At 39.4% G+C, this 18,928-nt stretch overlaps 1 protein-coding gene across 1 annotated transcript in view; it reads left to right on the top strand.

Moving 5' to 3' along the window:
• Positions 1 to 18,700, top strand: part of LOC136708241 (DENN domain-containing protein 4B-like) — a 39,073-nt gene extending 20,373 nt beyond the window's left edge. Inside the window, exons 8-29 of the mRNA XM_066682635.1 lie at positions 928 to 986; positions 1,950 to 2,094; positions 2,472 to 2,647; positions 2,834 to 2,934; positions 3,492 to 3,707; positions 4,737 to 4,882; positions 5,031 to 5,164; positions 5,265 to 5,379; positions 6,151 to 6,357; positions 7,156 to 7,284; positions 8,023 to 8,167; positions 8,251 to 8,391; positions 10,955 to 11,177; positions 12,163 to 12,436; positions 12,613 to 12,717; positions 13,057 to 13,232; positions 13,948 to 14,107; positions 14,197 to 14,436; positions 14,779 to 14,878; positions 15,103 to 15,268; positions 15,446 to 15,504; positions 15,630 to 18,700. Of these exons, the coding sequence (XP_066538732.1) occupies positions 928 to 986; positions 1,950 to 2,094; positions 2,472 to 2,647; positions 2,834 to 2,934; positions 3,492 to 3,707; positions 4,737 to 4,882; positions 5,031 to 5,164; positions 5,265 to 5,379; positions 6,151 to 6,357; positions 7,156 to 7,284; positions 8,023 to 8,167; positions 8,251 to 8,391; positions 10,955 to 11,177; positions 12,163 to 12,436; positions 12,613 to 12,717; positions 13,057 to 13,232; positions 13,948 to 14,107; positions 14,197 to 14,436; positions 14,779 to 14,878; positions 15,103 to 15,268; positions 15,446 to 15,504; positions 15,630 to 15,775 (3,363 nt within the window). The 3' untranslated portion in view covers positions 15,776 to 18,700. The remainder of the gene's footprint in view (positions 1 to 927; positions 987 to 1,949; positions 2,095 to 2,471; positions 2,648 to 2,833; positions 2,935 to 3,491; positions 3,708 to 4,736; positions 4,883 to 5,030; positions 5,165 to 5,264; positions 5,380 to 6,150; positions 6,358 to 7,155; positions 7,285 to 8,022; positions 8,168 to 8,250; positions 8,392 to 10,954; positions 11,178 to 12,162; positions 12,437 to 12,612; positions 12,718 to 13,056; positions 13,233 to 13,947; positions 14,108 to 14,196; positions 14,437 to 14,778; positions 14,879 to 15,102; positions 15,269 to 15,445; positions 15,505 to 15,629) is intronic.
• The last annotated feature ends 228 nt before the right edge of the window (positions 18,701 to 18,928 follow it).

Below are 18,928 nucleotides of genomic sequence, written 5' to 3'. Positions count from 1 at the left end.
GCAATATGAAATATGTCATTATATACAGAACTGTCAAAAGCCAAAGTCTTTAAGTTGATTTCCAGGGGAAAAAACAAAAATCTGCCTGATGGGAAAATAACAGACAACAGACATTGAGAGAGGAAAAAAACACGGAAGAGTCATCATATAGAATATATTTTCCCTTTCATGTGCCCACACTTGGCCCAAATTTCAGCATTATTTTTTAAATTTGTTCTGCACATCTCAAAAGTTTAACCGCCTAGGCTCCAGGGTGTACAGATCTTTTTTTTTTGAATACATCAAGAACTTTCTTGGTTGCTTTGCAAATGTTCATATTTTTTTTTGGTCTATTACAATCAGTCTTTCCTAAAAGCTATACATCTTTTCAGATTTTGTACCTCTGTTTCAATCAGAAAATTAATAATTGAAGCATGGTCTCTGAATTTTGCACAGTACTTTAAATTAAGTATTTTACTCCCATATTCCCATAAATGGTGTATAATTTATATGTGCTTTTTTGTTCATGTCAGATTGCTATAGTTTGCACTTTTTGACTTTAGATGTTTTTTAATTTTTTTGCTATCTAAGAAATCACTTCTATAGTTCAGTCATTGATGGGTGTATCACTAACTACCCAACTTCCTCCACAGGAGTTTGATGGTATCACTGCTTAAAGAGCACACAGTCAAGTTACAGGGTAAATGGGGGTTCTACAAGCTCTAGTGTGATGATAATACTCAGAACACTCTGCAATTACCATAATCACCACAAATGATCTTGGCTCCTATCTCAAAATCATCTATCCGATTTGAAATGAATTATGAAATGAAGTGCAGAAAATCAGTAAAACCTGGTGACGGTAGATGCCTGTTTGATTGGGTGGGGCAAATGAGCTCATGGAGGGGTCAGCCTTGCTGTGTTTTATATGTTTTCTTATCTCTGCAGCTGTCACCCTACGACAACCTCCTGCTGTGCCAGCCCGTGTCTTCACCCTTACCCCTGAGGTAAACCTGGTTTTGCTTTTTAGGCTTGCTTGTCTGTACTTGAATTCATTGAACATGGCAAATTCCAGAACTGTTAAGCAGATGAACTGGACTGATCAGGATGTTGCTGCACCTACTATGAAAGTTGTTTGGATTTGTGCACTATTAACCCTATGTTCACACACAACAGCAATTTTTCACCTTTGGTTGCCCAAGTCTCTTTTTGTTTGTCAATGGGTGTTTCTAAGCTTAAAGTGATTTTTGTTAACATAGTTTCACTGAAAAAGCCATGACATTACAATGTATTTTACTGCCTGTATTTGCAACATAGCACATCCAGAACACAATCACCAATCACACAGCTTTCTGTCTGATTTAAACAACAAATCAGATGTGTTCCTGCTGGAGGGGAATCATTTATCTATAAATTCCATCCATGTTCTGTTCATATAAGGACAGCTGCATTTGTTATTAGTGATTGCTGCTACTGTGAACAGGGGATGACTGTAGACAGTATGCCAGGGTCGATGTCAATATTTTTCTTTCATGATTTGCTAATGAAATATTTCTGTAGTTGTACTTCAGTATGCATCGTGAATAAAGGAGCTAGACAAAAAAATAATAACACATTTTATACATCTCCTTGTGCCAATAGAAATGTGAGTGTGTGTATGTGTGTGTATGTGTGTGTATAGTGTGTGTATGTGTGTGTATACACACACACACACACTATGGCAAGCCAAACAGGAAATATTAAATATTACTGTATATAGAATGAACGTTGATATATATAAAATAAACGCTGTAAGAATGTGGCATTGTGAAGTAAATCATATTACAGTTCAATCATAAAGAGGTAGTAATAATTTTAAAGGTTAGCAAATGTTATACTAAGCTATGATTCTATGTCTGTGTAATAGGTTTGTTCCAAGTAAAACTTCTGTGTGTTTCACATACTTTTGTGTGTATGTTGTGTACCTGTAGTGGTGCCAGCTTTGTGAAGCTGCTACAAAATCTGGGGGCAGAGAACGCGTGTGTACTTTTACTGGCAGTTCTTACAGAGCACAAGCTGCTGCTACACTCCCTGAGGCCAGACGTGCTCACATCAGTCAGCGAAGCCCTAGTGTCGGTCAGCATTATTTTTTTTTTTTCCCCCTTTCATTCTGTCTTCTTCCTCTCTCCACCCCTGCACAGTCTGAGAAGAGTGACACAGTTAAAACAAGAGTAATATTGCTGAAATTATCTTTTCTAGTTGTATTTTGAGTACTGTTTTGTTAAAAATTATGAAATCTAGTTAACAGGTTAAAAAAAATTAAAAATGGAATTGTCTTAACCTTGTTTTTAGGAATTGAGTCAATATTTTTTGATAGTCTGTTAAATTACTTAAAAAAGTAAAATATTTTTAGTCTGTGCTGATGTCAACAGCCATGAATTGGAAGCTGAATCATTTGATTTAGCTCTTTCTTCACATCTTGCATCTCCTTCCTCTTTTGCTCCTTTTTTCAGATGACATTTCCGTTGCGTTGGCCCTGTCCATATATCCCCTTGTGTCCACTGCGCTTGGCTGATGTGCTCTGTGCCCCCATGCCCTTCATTGTGGGCGTTCACTCCAGCTACTTTGACCTGTATGACCCCCCCTCAGATGTGGTGTGTGTGGACCTTGATACCAACACCATTTTCCAGTAAGTTCTGCTGCCTGTTGTTGCCCTGGCAACTGATGACACAAAGGTGTTTAGTGCGTGGCACAATTACACACAAGCAGTACAAACAAAAAGTATGATCACAGTAACAGTTTAGCTTAGCAATGTGGAAAACTTTCAGTTATACTTCCAGGAATAATCAAATAACACAAACATGGCCATCTTTAGATCAGAAGATAAGAAGCCCTTGTCATGGAGGTCTCTGCCTAGGAAACATGGGAAAATCCTGTTAAACTCTCTCACCAACCTGCACAAGACTCTGGAGAAAAGTGAGTGTGAAATCTGCTTTTCTTTTGGAAACACTGATAAATCTGTAGATTAAATTATTGTAAATTATTCCACAGTTAGCTCAGACCCTGCAATTGCTGTGAGACCTTCCAGGAGTCCTAGTATTGCACGATAGTGTCACTTTGACTAAAACTCTTCTGGTTTCACTCCTCAAAATACCTAGCAACTTAGCGTTAATCTCTGGCTCTAGCACTGTCCTGATTTAGACTGAGAGCAGCTCTGAATAATACAGCCTTGGTTTCCATCAAAACAGTTGCAAATCCTGAACAGAAAGAGTTTAAGTGCCAGAGTTTTTTGAAAACAGCAAAAGGAATGTTTGACGGAATGGAGTAATTTTACCTTGCGGAATGTTTCTAAACATTTTGTTTTGTCCTCTTAACATGTAATAATAAATTGTGATACTGAACTGTGTTATAATCATCATAATATACTTGAGGTTCATGCTCTGACATGAGAGTATTGGTGTACTCATCTACAGTTATTCATTCCTGTTTTTTTTTTTTTTTTTTTTTGCCCCCCCCTTTGTTTTTCCCCCTAGTCTGTACCCCTGGTCAAGAGGAGGCCACTCTGGAGTTTTTGTTGACAGATTATGATTTGATCTACGGGCGTCAGAAACAGCTGGAGCTGGAGATCCAGGAGGCCTTCCTGCGCTTCATGAGCTGCCTTCTGAAAGGCTACCGTTCTTTCCTCCTGCCCATCACCCAGGCTCCTTCTGACAGAACCACTGACTGCAGCTCCCTCTTTAACCTGCAAGGTGCATTCCTGAGCTGGTATCCCTCCCAACCTTGTGCTCAGTGTCTGTATGTTCAAGTAACAATTTGACAGAAAAGACAGTTTACCTGGTCAAGATCTTTTGGTGAAATTGACTACTTTTTTGTATATAAATTTAGTAATTTTTTCAAACATTTAGAACAATGGTAACTAGTGTATTTAATTTATTAAACATTTATTAGTCTAATAGCTCCAGCATAAATGCTACATACATTCCTTGGCTGATCAAGGGTAATGAGGAAACCATGTAAAATATGGCTTCAGCAAAATTATCTTAAATTCAGTTTCAGCTATCTCAGTTATAATGTAAAATCATCATGATATTACATTATATAGTAATTTTGAATAAACTAGGAAAAATTTAATTTTTCTTTCTATAATTTATGATTTTATTTATAGAAAACAAAATGAAATTTAGCAGAATATTGCAGTTAGGTATTTTCCCTGTTGAGAATTATAATCATACACAAGATAAGATGTAAAACATCCTAAGCCAATCCATTAGAGCTTCACATAGGGCCCACCTCACTCTCTTTCTATCAGCAGCCACGTCATTTCTATTGCTCCAATCCTACACCCTAAGATTGCTGTGGCCATTTATGCAACCACATAAACCAGCACCCAGCTACCCTTAATATCTACGGTTATTCATTGAGCCCATCACACGAGTACCCAAATCACTCACTGCATCACTAGCTCTTCACAGGGGTCATCAGGTAGGTACATGCCCTTATCCAGAAGTCTCTACAGTGAAGTCTGGCATCCCAGACTTACCCCCCTCCAAGCCAGCTTTACAGTTCTACATTACCCTTAAGTATCAACAACCGTAAATCCACACTGGCCTCCCTGGTGACTAAGGCTGTATCTAGCCCCACTGGCACCGTTAATGCAGGCTCAGTGTCACCAGAACCTACTTTTAATATAATTACAAACCGTTTTAAAGATGTTTCCAAAAAGGCTGTTCAGAAGAGTCCACCACACTAATGTGTTGTTCTACAATTTTTGTGTTAAGGCTTCTTGAAGTCTCGAGATCGGACACAGCAGAAGTTTTACTCTCAGCTCACCAAGACCCAGATGTTCACACAGTTCATAGAAGAGTGCTCTTTCGTCAGTGACAGACACGCATGCCTGGAGTTCTTTGATGAATGTGTTCAGAAGGTCTGAGTAATGTTGGAATTCTGTGAATGAAATGTTTTTTATCCTTTTTTCCAAGAATTTTTGTAAAGCAGACCGTTTTAAAAACATAAGACTTTTTCTCTCTTTCATTCTCTACTCCTTCTGTCTCCCACTTCATCTTATTATGTAGGTGGATGTGGAGAAGCCAGAGGAGGTGAGGCTGATAGATCTTGATGAGGCTCACAGTGGAGAGCACACAGTCTTTATAATGCCACCGGAGGAACCTCAGGAACCCGATGGCTCAGAGTGTCCTGCACACTACAGGTGACCCCTACAACACCCACACCAAGTGTTACCAATTCCACCAGGTGTTTGTCTTGAGTTGTCTTATATATATTAACATTAAGTATGTGTGTGTGTGTAGCTATGAGACGTTTCCTATTCTGAGGCCAGAGCTGTTTGACCGACCACAGGACCAACTCCGCACCCCTGCTAAAGGAAGTGCCCCAAACAGCCCTGCCCCTCGTCGCACCAAACAGGTACATCACAATGGTTTTAACGTTGAAACCCTCTACTTGTTAGACTTATTTAAGAGAGGGCAGACCATTGGCAAGACTCCTAACTCTAAAAATGTTTTGAATTTGTGTGGAGTGAAATGTAACATTAAGTTTTTTGTACACACTCCATGTACATTCAGATGAATGAAACAATTCAACTTAAGCAGAAAAATAATGCTATGGTAAAATATTTTCATTAGTAATATGTGAATAATGTGACACCGAATGGTAGGGATAGGCGGTTTCCACATTTTTCATACTGACATACGGTCTCAGTGTTATCGAAGTATACAGTATTACCATGGGGAGGGTGTGGGTGTGTGGGAGGGTGCACTGTCGAGCTGCACTGAGTCTTATATCTGTGATCACAAAATCAAGTGAATTTATCTAATCTAATTATGTGGTGTTGTATGTTTGTTTTGTTTTAAGCCCAATTTTGTACCTGCTGTTCTAGTTTTTTTTTCTGATTGTTTCTTTTGTTAAAATATATCTTTATATGATATTTCTGTCAGGTTGTTATACCTCCTCATACTTTGTTTATACTGATCACACCTGAAATAAACTATAAACAAATAAACTGGAGTGAGCTGTCATCCAGTACAGTATTATAGTCTTTTATAGTGTGATCCCCTTTGGTCATGTTTTATATTGTACTTCCCTTTTTTCCCCAGAAGATTTCTGTGTGCATGTGCACTTTAGTTTACATAGCATGTTTCTGCAAAAATAATATGTATTTTTTTTTTTTTAATACAGGAGATCAAGCTGGCACAAAAGCGGGCTCAAAAGTATTCCTCAGTACCAGATATGTGGTCTAAGTGTCTGCTTGGCCACTGTTACGGACTGTGGTTCATTTACCTGCCAACATTTGTGCGAGCTGAAAGCAACAAAGTTCGTGCCCTGCACACTGCTTACGAAGTACTGAAGCATATGGAGACACGCAAAGTGGTGCTGCCAGATGAGGTGAGACCTCAATATAGTGTCTTTCATACAGGAACTCCAGAGAATCTCTGGAGTATCAGGTCCGGAGTTGTCCCTGAGTGGTTGTTCACACATGCAGAGCACAGCGGGAGATTTTCTGTGTCAGGCGCGCTCTCGCAGCGGGAAATGACACGCCTGCTTTATGCTGCACGTGAAGCAGAAACTTCAGGAAATTTCTGGCACCATTGTCAGATGTGTTAATTCAGATTTTACCCGGAGTTCTTACTAGGGAGTGAGGAGGATAAAGTCCCGGGTAAGGTCTGGGACAAATATTGCGGGTGGTCACGTTCACACATTCAGCACCTCCAGATAAATCTGGAAAATAAAATGGATTACCGTGCATGTGTAAAAGGGGTATATGTGAAAAGTCCACCACGTCTCTCTGGCATGTCTCAGGGAAGGTCAAGATAGACTACACTTCCAGTCTGTTTACTTTTCTGCACTTACAGATGTTTTATACAGCAGCATGACATATATTTGAAAATTTTATATTAGCAGCTTTCATGTTTTTGTTTTTTTACTTTAAGAATGAAGGATTCCCCGAAAGGAAAATTGTATAGAAATATAGTAAATGGGGCTGTGATTAGATTATTCTTTCTCTGCTTTCTTCGCAGTTTCTAAATTATTTTGTTATGACAGCTGTACGACAACTGTAGTTCTTCAGTGTTTAAATCTAAACAGACTGATACAGTATTCTGGTTTAGCAACTTCAGTGATTTGGTGTTTGTTGCTAGGACTATGGATATATGTTGTTAGTTGTACTGGTTCTTTGTATTGCAGGTGTGCTACCGGATTCTGATGCAGCTGTGTGGGCAGTATGGACAACCTGTGCTTGCTGTCAGAGTTTTGCTGGAGATGAAGAAAGCTGGAATCACTCCAAACACCATCACCTATGGATACTACAATAAGGTCTGAGCAAAAATAGGAACACCACAGTGAAACTTACACACTGAGTAAACTCATTGATTGGTCTGTATAATAGAGGTGTCAAAGTTAAAATGATAATTATGTGCTAACATGGTAAATGTGTGATGCCACTATTTGTCATAACTCCTACACTTCTCCTTTTTCCACTCTGAAGACCTGCGCTTTTGATATAATTCCATTCCAGTGTAGGCTTCTTGTATAAACACAGCTTTTAAATGTTTATGCTGGTAGCATGTTATTAATTCAATTATCATTTATATCAAATTTGAAATGTCAGCAAGACACAGCCTTGATTTTGCAGGCTACACTGCTGTCAGTGCTCACATGGGAATGATGTATAATTCAATGAGCAAATTATCAGAAGCCATAGCAAACAGGAAATTAGTACTTAATCCCTGAAATGGATGTACGGTCAGTGATAGAGCTATAATTGCGGAGGAGTTGGAACATGAAGCCTGTGTTGCTCTCACTGGATGCTGCTGTGTAAATTTGTAAAATTTATTTCCAATTTCATATAAATCTTGTATTGACACAGTGAAAATAATGTTTCTCAATTGTTAAAAGTAGAGTTACAGTTCTGATTAGGTTAAAATGTATTGCAATTGTGAATGAAGTGTGTTAAAGAGTATGAGTGATTCTGATTCATTATTTAATTGCTTAACAACCAGTTTGTGTATTTTTGATTTATCAGATTTCCTCTTTTACAACTTGCATTTGTAGGCTGTGCTGGAGAGCAAGTGGCCATCCACTAATCAGGGAGGTCGTCTTCGCTGGGCTAAGCTTCGCAACGTTCTGTTAGCCGTGGCACATTTCAGGCAGCCAATAAAACACAGACAAAAGAGTGATTCTGTTAGCTCCATAAGAGGTTTGACTGCTAAATTATGTTTTCTAAAATATATTAAATTATTTTGTACAACTGGAAAACTTTCATCACTTTTTGTACTGCAGGTGACTCCAATTGTAATCTCCGCCCCCACTCCAGTCTTATTCGCCAGACCAGCTGGAGCGGTTTGAGTGAAAGTTCAAGTCATGAATCACTGACTGGTCCACTCACTAAGAGCAACAGTCTGAGCAGTATGCGTGCAGACAGTAAGTGACAATAAAAGGATAACTGCTGTAATATTTTTTTTAATATTTTCTATTAAGATTCATACGAAGATAATATGCAATTTGCATTTCCTAAAATGCATTTACTGGTTCTATTTCTTGTGGATTTGTGGATACGCCCTTTGCATCTGTGGATACGATCACTGTATCAGGACCCTCACAAGACCACCACAGAGCTGGTATGATTTGGGTGGTGGATAATTATCAGCAACTGCGACCCTGGACTGGGTAAGCGGTTACAAATAATGAATGAATGAATAATTCTCAGCGCTGCAGTAACACTAATGTGATGTCTGTTAGTATGAGTGGAACAGATACAGCAGTGCTGCTCAAGATTTTAAACACTCTGTCCATACACTGTCCACTCTGTTAGACACACCTACCTCATTGGTCCACTTTGTAGATGTAAAGTCAGACAGTGGCTCATCTGTGGCTGTTCTGTCTTTCATCTCACAGGAAGATGTGTGTATATTTTTGGTTGGTGCAGTATTCTCAGTGAGGGCTTCAAAAACTCCACTGCACTGTCTGATCCACTTGTACCACCACCATGTCAGTGTCACTTCAGCACAGAGATGACCCACTACCCAAATCATACCTGCTCTGTGGTGCTTGCGTGGGGTCCTGTCCTTTGAAGAGCAGGGTGAAATGGGAATAAGAAAGTATGCAGGGAAACTGGTAGTTAACAGCATGTAATTGTATAACTCCAAAGGGATCCTGTATGGTCAGTGGAGCTGATAAAATGGACAGTGAGTATAAATACAAGCTAGATGTTCCTAATCTGGTAATCGTTCAGTGAAAATAAACAGCTTTTCATGGAAGATGCTAACCGTTTTCTTGCAAAATCCTGAATGACAGACAATTCTGCTTGACATTCAGAATTATGCATACCACAGTTACATACTTAACTAATGTACTTTGTTCCTACTCACTGAGAGTTGTACAGAAACACACTAATTGTGTTTTTCCACCACATAAGTCCAGCTCCACACGACTCGACTTGGCTCAGCTCACTTAAAGCTTGTTGGTTTTCCACTGGCGCAACTTCCTCCGCGAAATGTAGCCGGTGACATCACAAAACCCTGTCTAATAGGAATCACTGGCTTTGAAAACCACAACAACAATGGCGGTTAATTAGGCACTGTTTGCTCATTGTGTATTGGAGTTTTTCTTGTTTTTAGTTTTATTTTGAGACTGAACACAGCTTCGTGCCCCAGTTCTCCCAAATCAGTTTTACTCGTTGCATGTTCAGCTTTCAGTGGAAATTGACCCAATGAGCATTTGAATGAGCTCTCCATTTTGTGGTGATAGACATGTCTCTCTGGCCAATCAGCACTCTGCAGGGTTTACATGCCACCATTTAGTACCTACTCGGCGCAGTTGGACCCTAAATCGAGCTTGGCCTGAAAACTTACACGCTTCCAGGGGCTAGGTACCAGATTTGGCCAGTGGAAAAGCAAAAGAGTCGTACGGAGTTTTAGCCTAAAATCTTCGGATTGGACGGTCTGACTGTAGAGCTACCGTTATTGGTCGATAACCTTCTCTGTAAACATTTAATTGGTCAGTCTGCACGTCAGTAGTCCTTGTTTACGTCAGGCAAAGCTCATGTACCTACCCTCATCTGGAGCAGCTATGCCGAAACGTAAATGTAAGTTCTCGGCTGAATTAAAAAAGAAATGTTTTGTGTAGCAAATAAATAAATAAATAAATAGGTGTAAAAGACCTAAAAGCACACATGGTTCAGCTAAGCATACAACGGCAGCGATGGGCGAGAGCACATCACTCCCCCCACCCCAAGTATCAGTTTGTAAGTTGTATATGTCAGGTCTTCTGACTGTAGAAAAGAGATGTGTGCAGACAGCGACAGAAAGGGAGTGCTGTATTTGAAGAATCTTACAACACAGTCAGAGTTAATCAGTGTTTTTGCATTTATTCCATGCTTGAACAGTGCAGTTTAGTGGTTACATGATTTTTTTTTTTTTTTTTATTAATCTGGAAAAAATGTTAATTATAATAATTTAATCTGTTCGAAGTCAGGTTCACAAATCAAACAGCAACAGTTTTGTATCATATCTTAAATTTGTTCAACTGCTACTTGGTCAGTCCTGGATTAACCTATGTGTGTTTTTTTTTTTTGTTTGTTTGTTTGTTTGTTTTTTTTACCAGAGGTGTTATATTTACAAATATATAGTCACTTAAATACTGTAGATGTTGTTTGTATTGTTAGCCTTTTCTGAAAGACATGCATGAATTATAATTGGCATTAGAAGACTTGCAATATTTTTATTTCAGTTTGAATTATGTATGACAGTATAATACTGCCCTTGCATATGCCATTCCATGGCTTAAGCTTTCAATGTCACTACACAGTTCAGAAAGTAGCAGTCTAGTTAACTGCTGGGAAGCCATATAACTTGCTGATGGATCCTTATCGGTCCACCTTGCTTTGCACTTTCTCCAACAGTTAGAAGGAATGAAACAGGAACGAAAAGCTGCCCAGCATGCCCTTTCACTGTTCTGCTGTTTTATTTTTTTTTTCCCCATTCAGAGACTAATTTACCTAGACAAGCAATGATGCCGAATGCAGGAATTGATGACCCTGCTTCCCGAAAGCCCCCTGTTTGCCATCGTGATACTGCCACCCCATCTCCATTGCCACATGCGGACCGCATCCTGGTACGGCGCAGTCAGGTCTGCCTGTCCAACTTTTACAAGGAGTGCACTGAGCCAGAGACAGACTGCAGATGCCAGCCTACAGAGAGAGATGGCAGGTACTCACAAATCAGGGGATACTGGACATTAAAAGCCAAACTATGCAGCATTTATAACCATAAAATTGCAGCTTCAAAATCATTGTGATGCTCCACTGACTTATAATAGGGAGAATAGAGCACATGCAGTTTCTACATCAGAATCAGCACAGTAGAAACAGCACTATGTAATTTTTAGAGATGGACAGGAAACCCCTTTCAAAAACTGCATAACACTTTATGACACACCAGGAAGTAAAGAGGAAGGAAGAAAGAGAAAAGGGTCTCTGTCCCAAATATCTGCACTTCACAGATTTTATAGAGAGACCTGAGGCCTAGAGCAAAATATAATTTGTTTGAGAATCTTTGCCCATAGCAACTAGAGCTATGTGAGTGCAGGGTCCGTTTTTTAAAGATCTATACTGTTCACTACATAGGGTGTGATTGGCTTTTACTCTTTAGTGTGAGCTAAAAGAGATAATATGATGTAAGACATGTATTTATATGTAGCCATTATTTTGTTGCAATTGCTTGATGTTGCTTTGTTGGAGTTAGTGATCATAAGCTAAATAAGCCAATTTCCACAGCGCTTTAGCCACTGTCCAGACATGCCAAATGTGATTAAATCACAGTGCTCTAAAAGTGAATTACAATCTGGAACTGTAGATGCAGACAGTGCTGCATTAAGTGCTCTGCATAATCTTGGACCTTTATTTATTTCATTTTAATTCCTTTTCTTAACATAGCTTCTCTTTTATATAAAAAGAATGATTGCTTGAAATGAATTGTGTACCACTGATACTTGCCTTTAGTTCACAAGATTAAGTATTTACAGTACAGTATTTACAATTAGTGCTGTAGTGGACTAATGTACCTTTAAATTAATTCATAGATTATGGGTAGGTTCATTAGTTTTTTTGTGTATAGGTATTCTGTTGTATCATGTTAAATATTAATGTAAACAAAAATATATGTAATTATATTATTATATTCCTTTATCTCTCAGACCTGTGGAGCAGCGGGAGACTTTGAACAGGAAGGTGGTAGATGAAAACTACAATAATGTCTCATCTCCAAGCCGAGGACTGGCCAGTAAATTGCAGCAGCTTCTCACTCCCACGCGGCATCGAGCCTCAGCCCGACGGGCAGCCAGTATGGACGAGCGGCGGCCAGGTGCAAATGGCCCTTCACGCAAAGCAGAACACAGGCAGTCCCGCAAAGCCCAGGTGGCTGAGAGTCTGTTAAAGGCCAATGAACGACTCTACAATGCCACTTCAGAGGTGAAGATCAACCTGGGTCTGCTGGCCAATGTATCTGTGAAGCAGGAAAAAAAAATTCTTGTATCATTTTCGGTTACTAGTTGGAGATGGTTTTTAACATTGTGAAGCTGTTAATAAGAAACTGTAATATTAGCAAATACAACTAGTGTTTTCTCCATCTCACTTGCTTTGTACAGAGCTCCTTATCTGTGGGGAGTGACATTGACCTGACAGAACCCCCAAACTCCACTTTTCCGCTCAGGAAGTCATGGGATTCTGCACAGGAAGGGGCTGGGATTGAGGTAAACTGTCTGACACTAGAGGAAATCCTAGGTTCTCTCATTCTTCCTCTCTTGTTTTTTGCGAAAGTTCTGACTCAGAGTGCTGGACGCACATAACCTCTGCTGTCACCACTAGGGTTCATGTTTGGCTAATCAGGATTGCAACAGAACATTGGCAGTTTTGAATGTGTTCAACTTTTGTTAAACCACAACAACAAACAGTTTGACAGTTATATAGAATATATAGTAATCATATTTGCTTGGCAGTTTTGATAACATAGCTTATGTGATATTGACAGCATTACGTTGGTTCCCTTTTTGGTTGTGAAAGTTTTGATGTAGGACTGTTCTCTTACACAGGTTGTGATGTCAAGCTGTAGTCTCTGTCGAAACTGTAACTCACTGGTGTACGATGAAGAAATAATGGCTGGCTGGACTTCTGATGACTCCAATCTTAACACCAGCTGCCCCTTCTGCGCGGCTACCTTTGTGCCTCTACTCAATGCTGAGATCTGTGACCTGGGACCCTGTAGCAGGTAGCACATGTGGACACCATCTCTGTATTGGCACTAGTGTTGCTTTCAAATTAAGAATGTTGTAATGAAGTCTCCTGAGCTGTTTGGAGATGTAAAATGTCTCTCTGTAAAGATGAACAACAATGTCAGTCATTATTTACCTTAAAAACTGTGTAAAGGATAGTCATTGTAAGCTTAAAAGCCTTACTTCATGGCTGAATGTTCTCCTTTGTCTTGTCAAGTGAACTCTGTTTGCATTGCTCAGTTCAGGTGTGTAATCTGGTAAAATTTCGTCCAGTGTGTGTTACATTTTTATTGAAGTGCTTCTAATGTAAAGCAATTTTTTATTTATTTTTTTTAGCTCCAACTAAGGGTAGAAAATAGGATCATGAGAAATAGGGGTTTGTGCACAGTGATTAAGGATCTCTTAACTCAAGAAGACACAAGTTTTTGAAAACTCAGTCTGAGCTTCATGAATCAGAAGTAGTGTACATAAAGACATAAATATATATTTAAAAGTGCTATTTGACAGTAACAAAGCTGCTGTTGCTAAATAACAGAGGTGTGGCCAATCAAAAGTCACAGTGAGAACCTCATGGAAACAAAAATTAGAAGGGGGATTTTTTTGCCAAATTCAGAAAATTGCAGCAACCAAACATTAGGATTCTAGGAACAGCTGATTGTTACTGTTAATATTGATTTCTGACTGTCTGTGTGACTGGTGCTATGTGAGCAGTCTGGAACGCAGTAACTTAAACTTGGAGGACGAAGTGGAGAGTGCAATGAGGCCCCCTGGTGGTCCTGATGTCTTTCTGCAGCATCTTCATAATGGAGTGAACGAGCATGACTCCAGTTCAGAGACCAGCACATACTCAGAGAGCAGCAGCAACACTGTAGTAAGACTTTATATACTGTCCTTAGAATTTCCTTTGACTATTACTGGTGTTACTTTTTCTGACTTGTGTGTGTGTGTGTGTGTGTATAGAGTTCATTCCTGGGTGGGACCCCTCAAGTCACAGTGGCATACCTGAGCCCACTTGTGCTGCGTAAGGAGCTGGAGAGTCTGTTGGAGAACGAGGGAGAGAGTGTTCTCTCTCAGGTACAGTTGTTGGATAGCCACTCCATCCTCTTCTGGAACTTGGTGTGGTACTTCACTCGCCTCGGCCTTCCATGCAACCTGCTGCAGCTGGTGCGGGCATCACCACTGGTCTCGCATTTTTCGCAGGTAAGACACACACACATGCATTCACTCGTATATAAGTTGCCTGGCTAGTCACATCCCTTCTTAGTAAAAATAAATTGCCATGACTTAGTAAAAAACTAAGGTAATTAAACCCTGGCCTTAACTTCCTGCTATGTGGGACTGAGAAAATTAAGCTATGAAAGTTAATAGACTTAGTAATGCTTTTTAACAATATTCCCATACCTTACTAGGTCATGGCAGTAAGATCTCTTTGCAAGTAAGATAATAAGTAGCATAATTATTAATGTAATATAAACACAATTTTTTATTAAGAAGATGCTATAACATACCATATGTCTGTATTTGTGCTTGCATGTGTCTTAGAATTCAGAGAACGTTTCAGTGAGGGTAAGGTTATTGTGGGACACACTGACACCTGATACAGATCACTGGCCGCCTCTCTATATGCTCTGGAGAATACACAGTAAGTACATTCATCTACATTGTGGCTTTCATGTAAATGTTGTAGTGCATAATTTTGGAAAAGTAAGATAAACAGTTGTTCTTCACACTCACATTAAACGGAGATGCTTGCTAACAATTTGGTTCACAAACTGTTTAATACAGAAGATGCATAAGAGTGATGCTCTTCATTGTAATGCACCTCAGCAATATCTTTCCCCTGGTCTGCCATCTCTTCTACTCTAGGTGGCATACAAATGCGTAATTACAACTGGCGCAGGCACAACCACCCCTTCACCCTGAGCTTTCTGGAGGAAGTCTTGCGCTGGGTTGGCATGAATGAGGTACACAAGGCCATTACACTCTTCCTGGACACCATTGCCAAGCAGCCTGGCACTCCCCGCATACAGAGGTGAGGAACAACCGTTGATACTGGTAAATCTAAGGGTCAGTGTGTAATTTCATGGGGTGAAAATGTTATTTAAATAAGAGTCCTGTGATTTTAGTGATAATTTACTTAAGAACATGTAAATGTCATTGAATAAAAATGATTTACTATTAAAAACACTGTTTACTTTCTTTTTCATAGGAGCTTGTATAGGGAATTCTTGTTTCTCACTCTGGCTGCTATGGGCAAAGATCATGTTGGTAAGCAAACAGATGTCAAATGGAAATAATAAAGTGTATAATGCTAGTAACAAAAACAGTATTGAATTAGAACCATCTGGGTCATTGCTGTATTATATTTCTCTCTTTGTTTTTCTGTTTTCCAGCTGCTTTTGATAAGAAGTATAAGGCTGCTTTTGCCAGGCTGAGTGGCTCTGTGGGCCGAGAGGAGCTGAGAAAGAAAAGAGTTCAGCCCCCCAGCCCTAAAGCTGTGGACTGCAGACGCTGCTTTCTGCTGCCTCTGGAGTGCTGAGGGCGTAAACTCGCTCTCACCCCTACAGCTGGATACTCCTCCCTTTCAATGGATTCCTCTAACTATGTGCAGTGTTAACCATCCCTTCACTGCAGCCCATCCTCTGTGGTCTCACACACCCACACACAAATCTGGGCCTTTTATTTATTCTGAATTTAGTCTGAATTTTAGACAAATAATTCAATTATTTGTCATCTTTCAACATTTCCAGCACCTGTGGTATGGTACTTAAGGTAAACCTTGGGAGTTCCTCACCTCTGTTGCCTATGTGGTTACCCACTGGAGAGAAAGCTTTTAGCTGTTCAATATTTTTTTTTAATATTATTTATTATATTTGCACTCTGCTCTGGAATTAAGCTGTGAATTTTTACATTGTTCTAGCTTTATTTGCTTTTTTTAATTAGGGAGTTTCTGTTTAGGTCTAGCTGCCTAGGGTACAACAGAGAGGAGAATTTGAATATTTAAGGTTGCTGGACATGTCACATGAAATACAGAAACAGTACTAAAACAGCAATATCACTCTCCTTTCAGCTGTGTTTTTTCTGCAGCTTGACTCACTCAATCCAGAGCTAATGCCAGCAGTCGTGTGCATGACTGTGTCAGTGGCATTTCGGTCTATGCATAATATCAACATAAGTAGAGCCCTGTATCTCATTGCCTTCTGCTAACCTCTACTCTCCTGGATTTGTTTCACAACAAAGCCACTTTATCCCATAACTCCTTATCAGCTGTGCATTCTCAAATCTTGCCTCTGTGGTGTCAGTGGTTGCCAGACGATTTTTATCTTAATTGAAGAAAACCTTTAAGCTTCATTATGTTTCACCCCATGTAAAGTTTTATTGAGTTCACTAAGGATTCAGATAGCAGTTATTTACCAGTAGGACTGGAGCAGAGAGAAGGGGAGGAGCATGGCAAGCATGATGATCCAGCTGGACAAGTGAAAAAACTTTTTGCATTGGAGAAACAGAATGATACTGACTCTGAGGGCAAAAGCCAAGCAGACCATCCTGCTTGTGTGATAGCCAGAGCAAAGCAGCCTGGGGAGCAACAACACAAACACGACCTGGGGAAATAAAGGCGCAAACCACTGGGAGAAGTGCAATGGAAAACCCAAAATAACTGGAGCAGCATCTTGCTAAAGACTCCTTTCCTAACCAAGAGACTTTGCCTCCTTTTAGAACTCCTTTTAGTTCTATTTCTCTTTGATTGTGTTTGGTTTGATTTTATTTTTTTAATTCTGTGGAATACATATATGGGACTTGAATTCAGCTACATCAAGGAATGTGGTCAGACCTCAGTTTGGAGACTGAGATGAAAGGAAAGATTTAAGTAACTCCATTTGTTTTACTACAGCTGTCCTCTGGCAGGAGATGGGTGCCACCTTTTTTTTGGTGTGTGTGTGTTTTGTATGCGTCTGCTCTGTTCTGTGTTTTGTCTCTGCTGCTGGTATCGAGCCCTGAGTACTCTCATACATAACCAGCTTAGCCCTCTAGCACTGTGTGTGACCCTGTGAATGATGTGGTTTCACACACACTTAGTCAGCGATACAGCCCCTCACCAGGGAACAGAGGCATGCAGAGTCAAACACTCAGATTTATGTTAAATCTATAATGCGCAGTCAGAGCCAGCTTTGGTCAGTATCGAAGCTACAGCAGTGTCAATATCAGCTCAATAGCAACCTTGGTAGAGGTTACTCATTGCTGAGTGAGTTCTGCAGTGTAAGGACTGCTACGTAAAACCATGTTTAATCTATAGCCTACATTCTTAGTGAGGAATGTAGTGCTCAGGCAGGTACAGTGTCGTTCCGTCTGAAAGCCTGTGTGGTTTCTTAATGTCTTGGTATTTTTGGCTAATAGCTTTTCCTACTGCAGAATGTTTTGACAGGAGATCAGTGACTGATGTGTCCAGCAGCAGTCCTATAGGCCAAGCCCCAGGCTAAACAAAACCCTGAAAGTAGTTTGGGTAGATGGTGGTCAACTTGTGAGCTGTTTAAATGTGTTTGTGAGATTAATTAAAGATAACATTAATAATAGTTATAAAATGTTTAAAGGTAGTGTGGTAAATAAATTGCTCCAAAATTAAACAGTAAAGAGAAAACGTAAGGTAAGCTACACCCCAGTAATGTAAACTGGTTAGATGGCTAACACACATCAGATTGATGCCTTTTTTTTTAATTGAGTAAATATAATTTTAATTATTTATGCAACTACAATTAAACAAAATTTTAACCACTTTTAATGAGCTACCTCACTTAACGCTTTAGATAGCTGCCCATGAACCCCCCGCCTCCCACCCCCCAAGCGTAGGCCCAAACTGGGGCTTTGTCCTAGGGTCCAAGATATCACTAACAGCTTTGTGCTCTAATTTGCATTTGGAAAATTCATCTCCATGCTGATCTGAGACCACCCTCACAGATTGTTGTGTTGTTTTGTTTAAACAATGAATACTTTCTCCCTAGACCAGCACCAAGGCTCCTGGAGCTGTCTGAGTTTGTTCTGTCACTCTGGGTTCTGAACATTTAGCAATACTGTAAATTTAGGAAATAGAAAATGCTTGAGTAGGTGGTATAAGCTGTTTTGCCAGTGTAGCTGAGAGGAAATTGTTTTACAAAGTTCATCTCTATGATGTGAATTGCAGTCCTATGGCCTTCACCATGTCTATGTCCCCACACTCTATTATTAATACCTCTGTCTTTTTCTAGTCTCTTTCTTTAAGCAAGCCATTTGTGGCATCTTTTAGGAGTCTTCTGTGTATCATGTTGTTTAAAAGTTATAAAGAATAAGGGCCTTTACTTATTTTATATTGTCATATATTTGAGTTGTGTAAGATGATTGAATTTATGAAACAGAACAATAGTGTTTCTTGTTTTGGAATTGTAAAAGAGCCTTTATATGTCTGCTTTTCTGAATTTGTGCAAAAAAAAAAAAAAAATATATATATATATATATATATATATATATATATATATATATATATATATATATATATATATATATATAATCACGTCATAATAGAAAGAGAGGCCAAGATGTCCACACCTATGTTGTGTAATTTTAGTCTTAAATTTATGGGAGAAATCTGAAAAAGCACTGATGTCATTTATCAATTATTCGCGTATTACAAAAAGAAAAAAAGAAACAAACAGAAACGGTA

The sequence above is a fragment of the Hoplias malabaricus genome, chromosome 10 (genome assembly GCF_029633855.1).
Source record: "Hoplias malabaricus isolate fHopMal1 chromosome 10, fHopMal1.hap1, whole genome shotgun sequence".
NCBI classification, from domain to species: domain Eukaryota; kingdom Metazoa; phylum Chordata; class Actinopteri; order Characiformes; family Erythrinidae; genus Hoplias; species Hoplias malabaricus.
The sequence above is the reverse complement of the archived record's forward strand: the minus strand, read 5'-3'. Positions and strand labels throughout refer to the sequence as shown.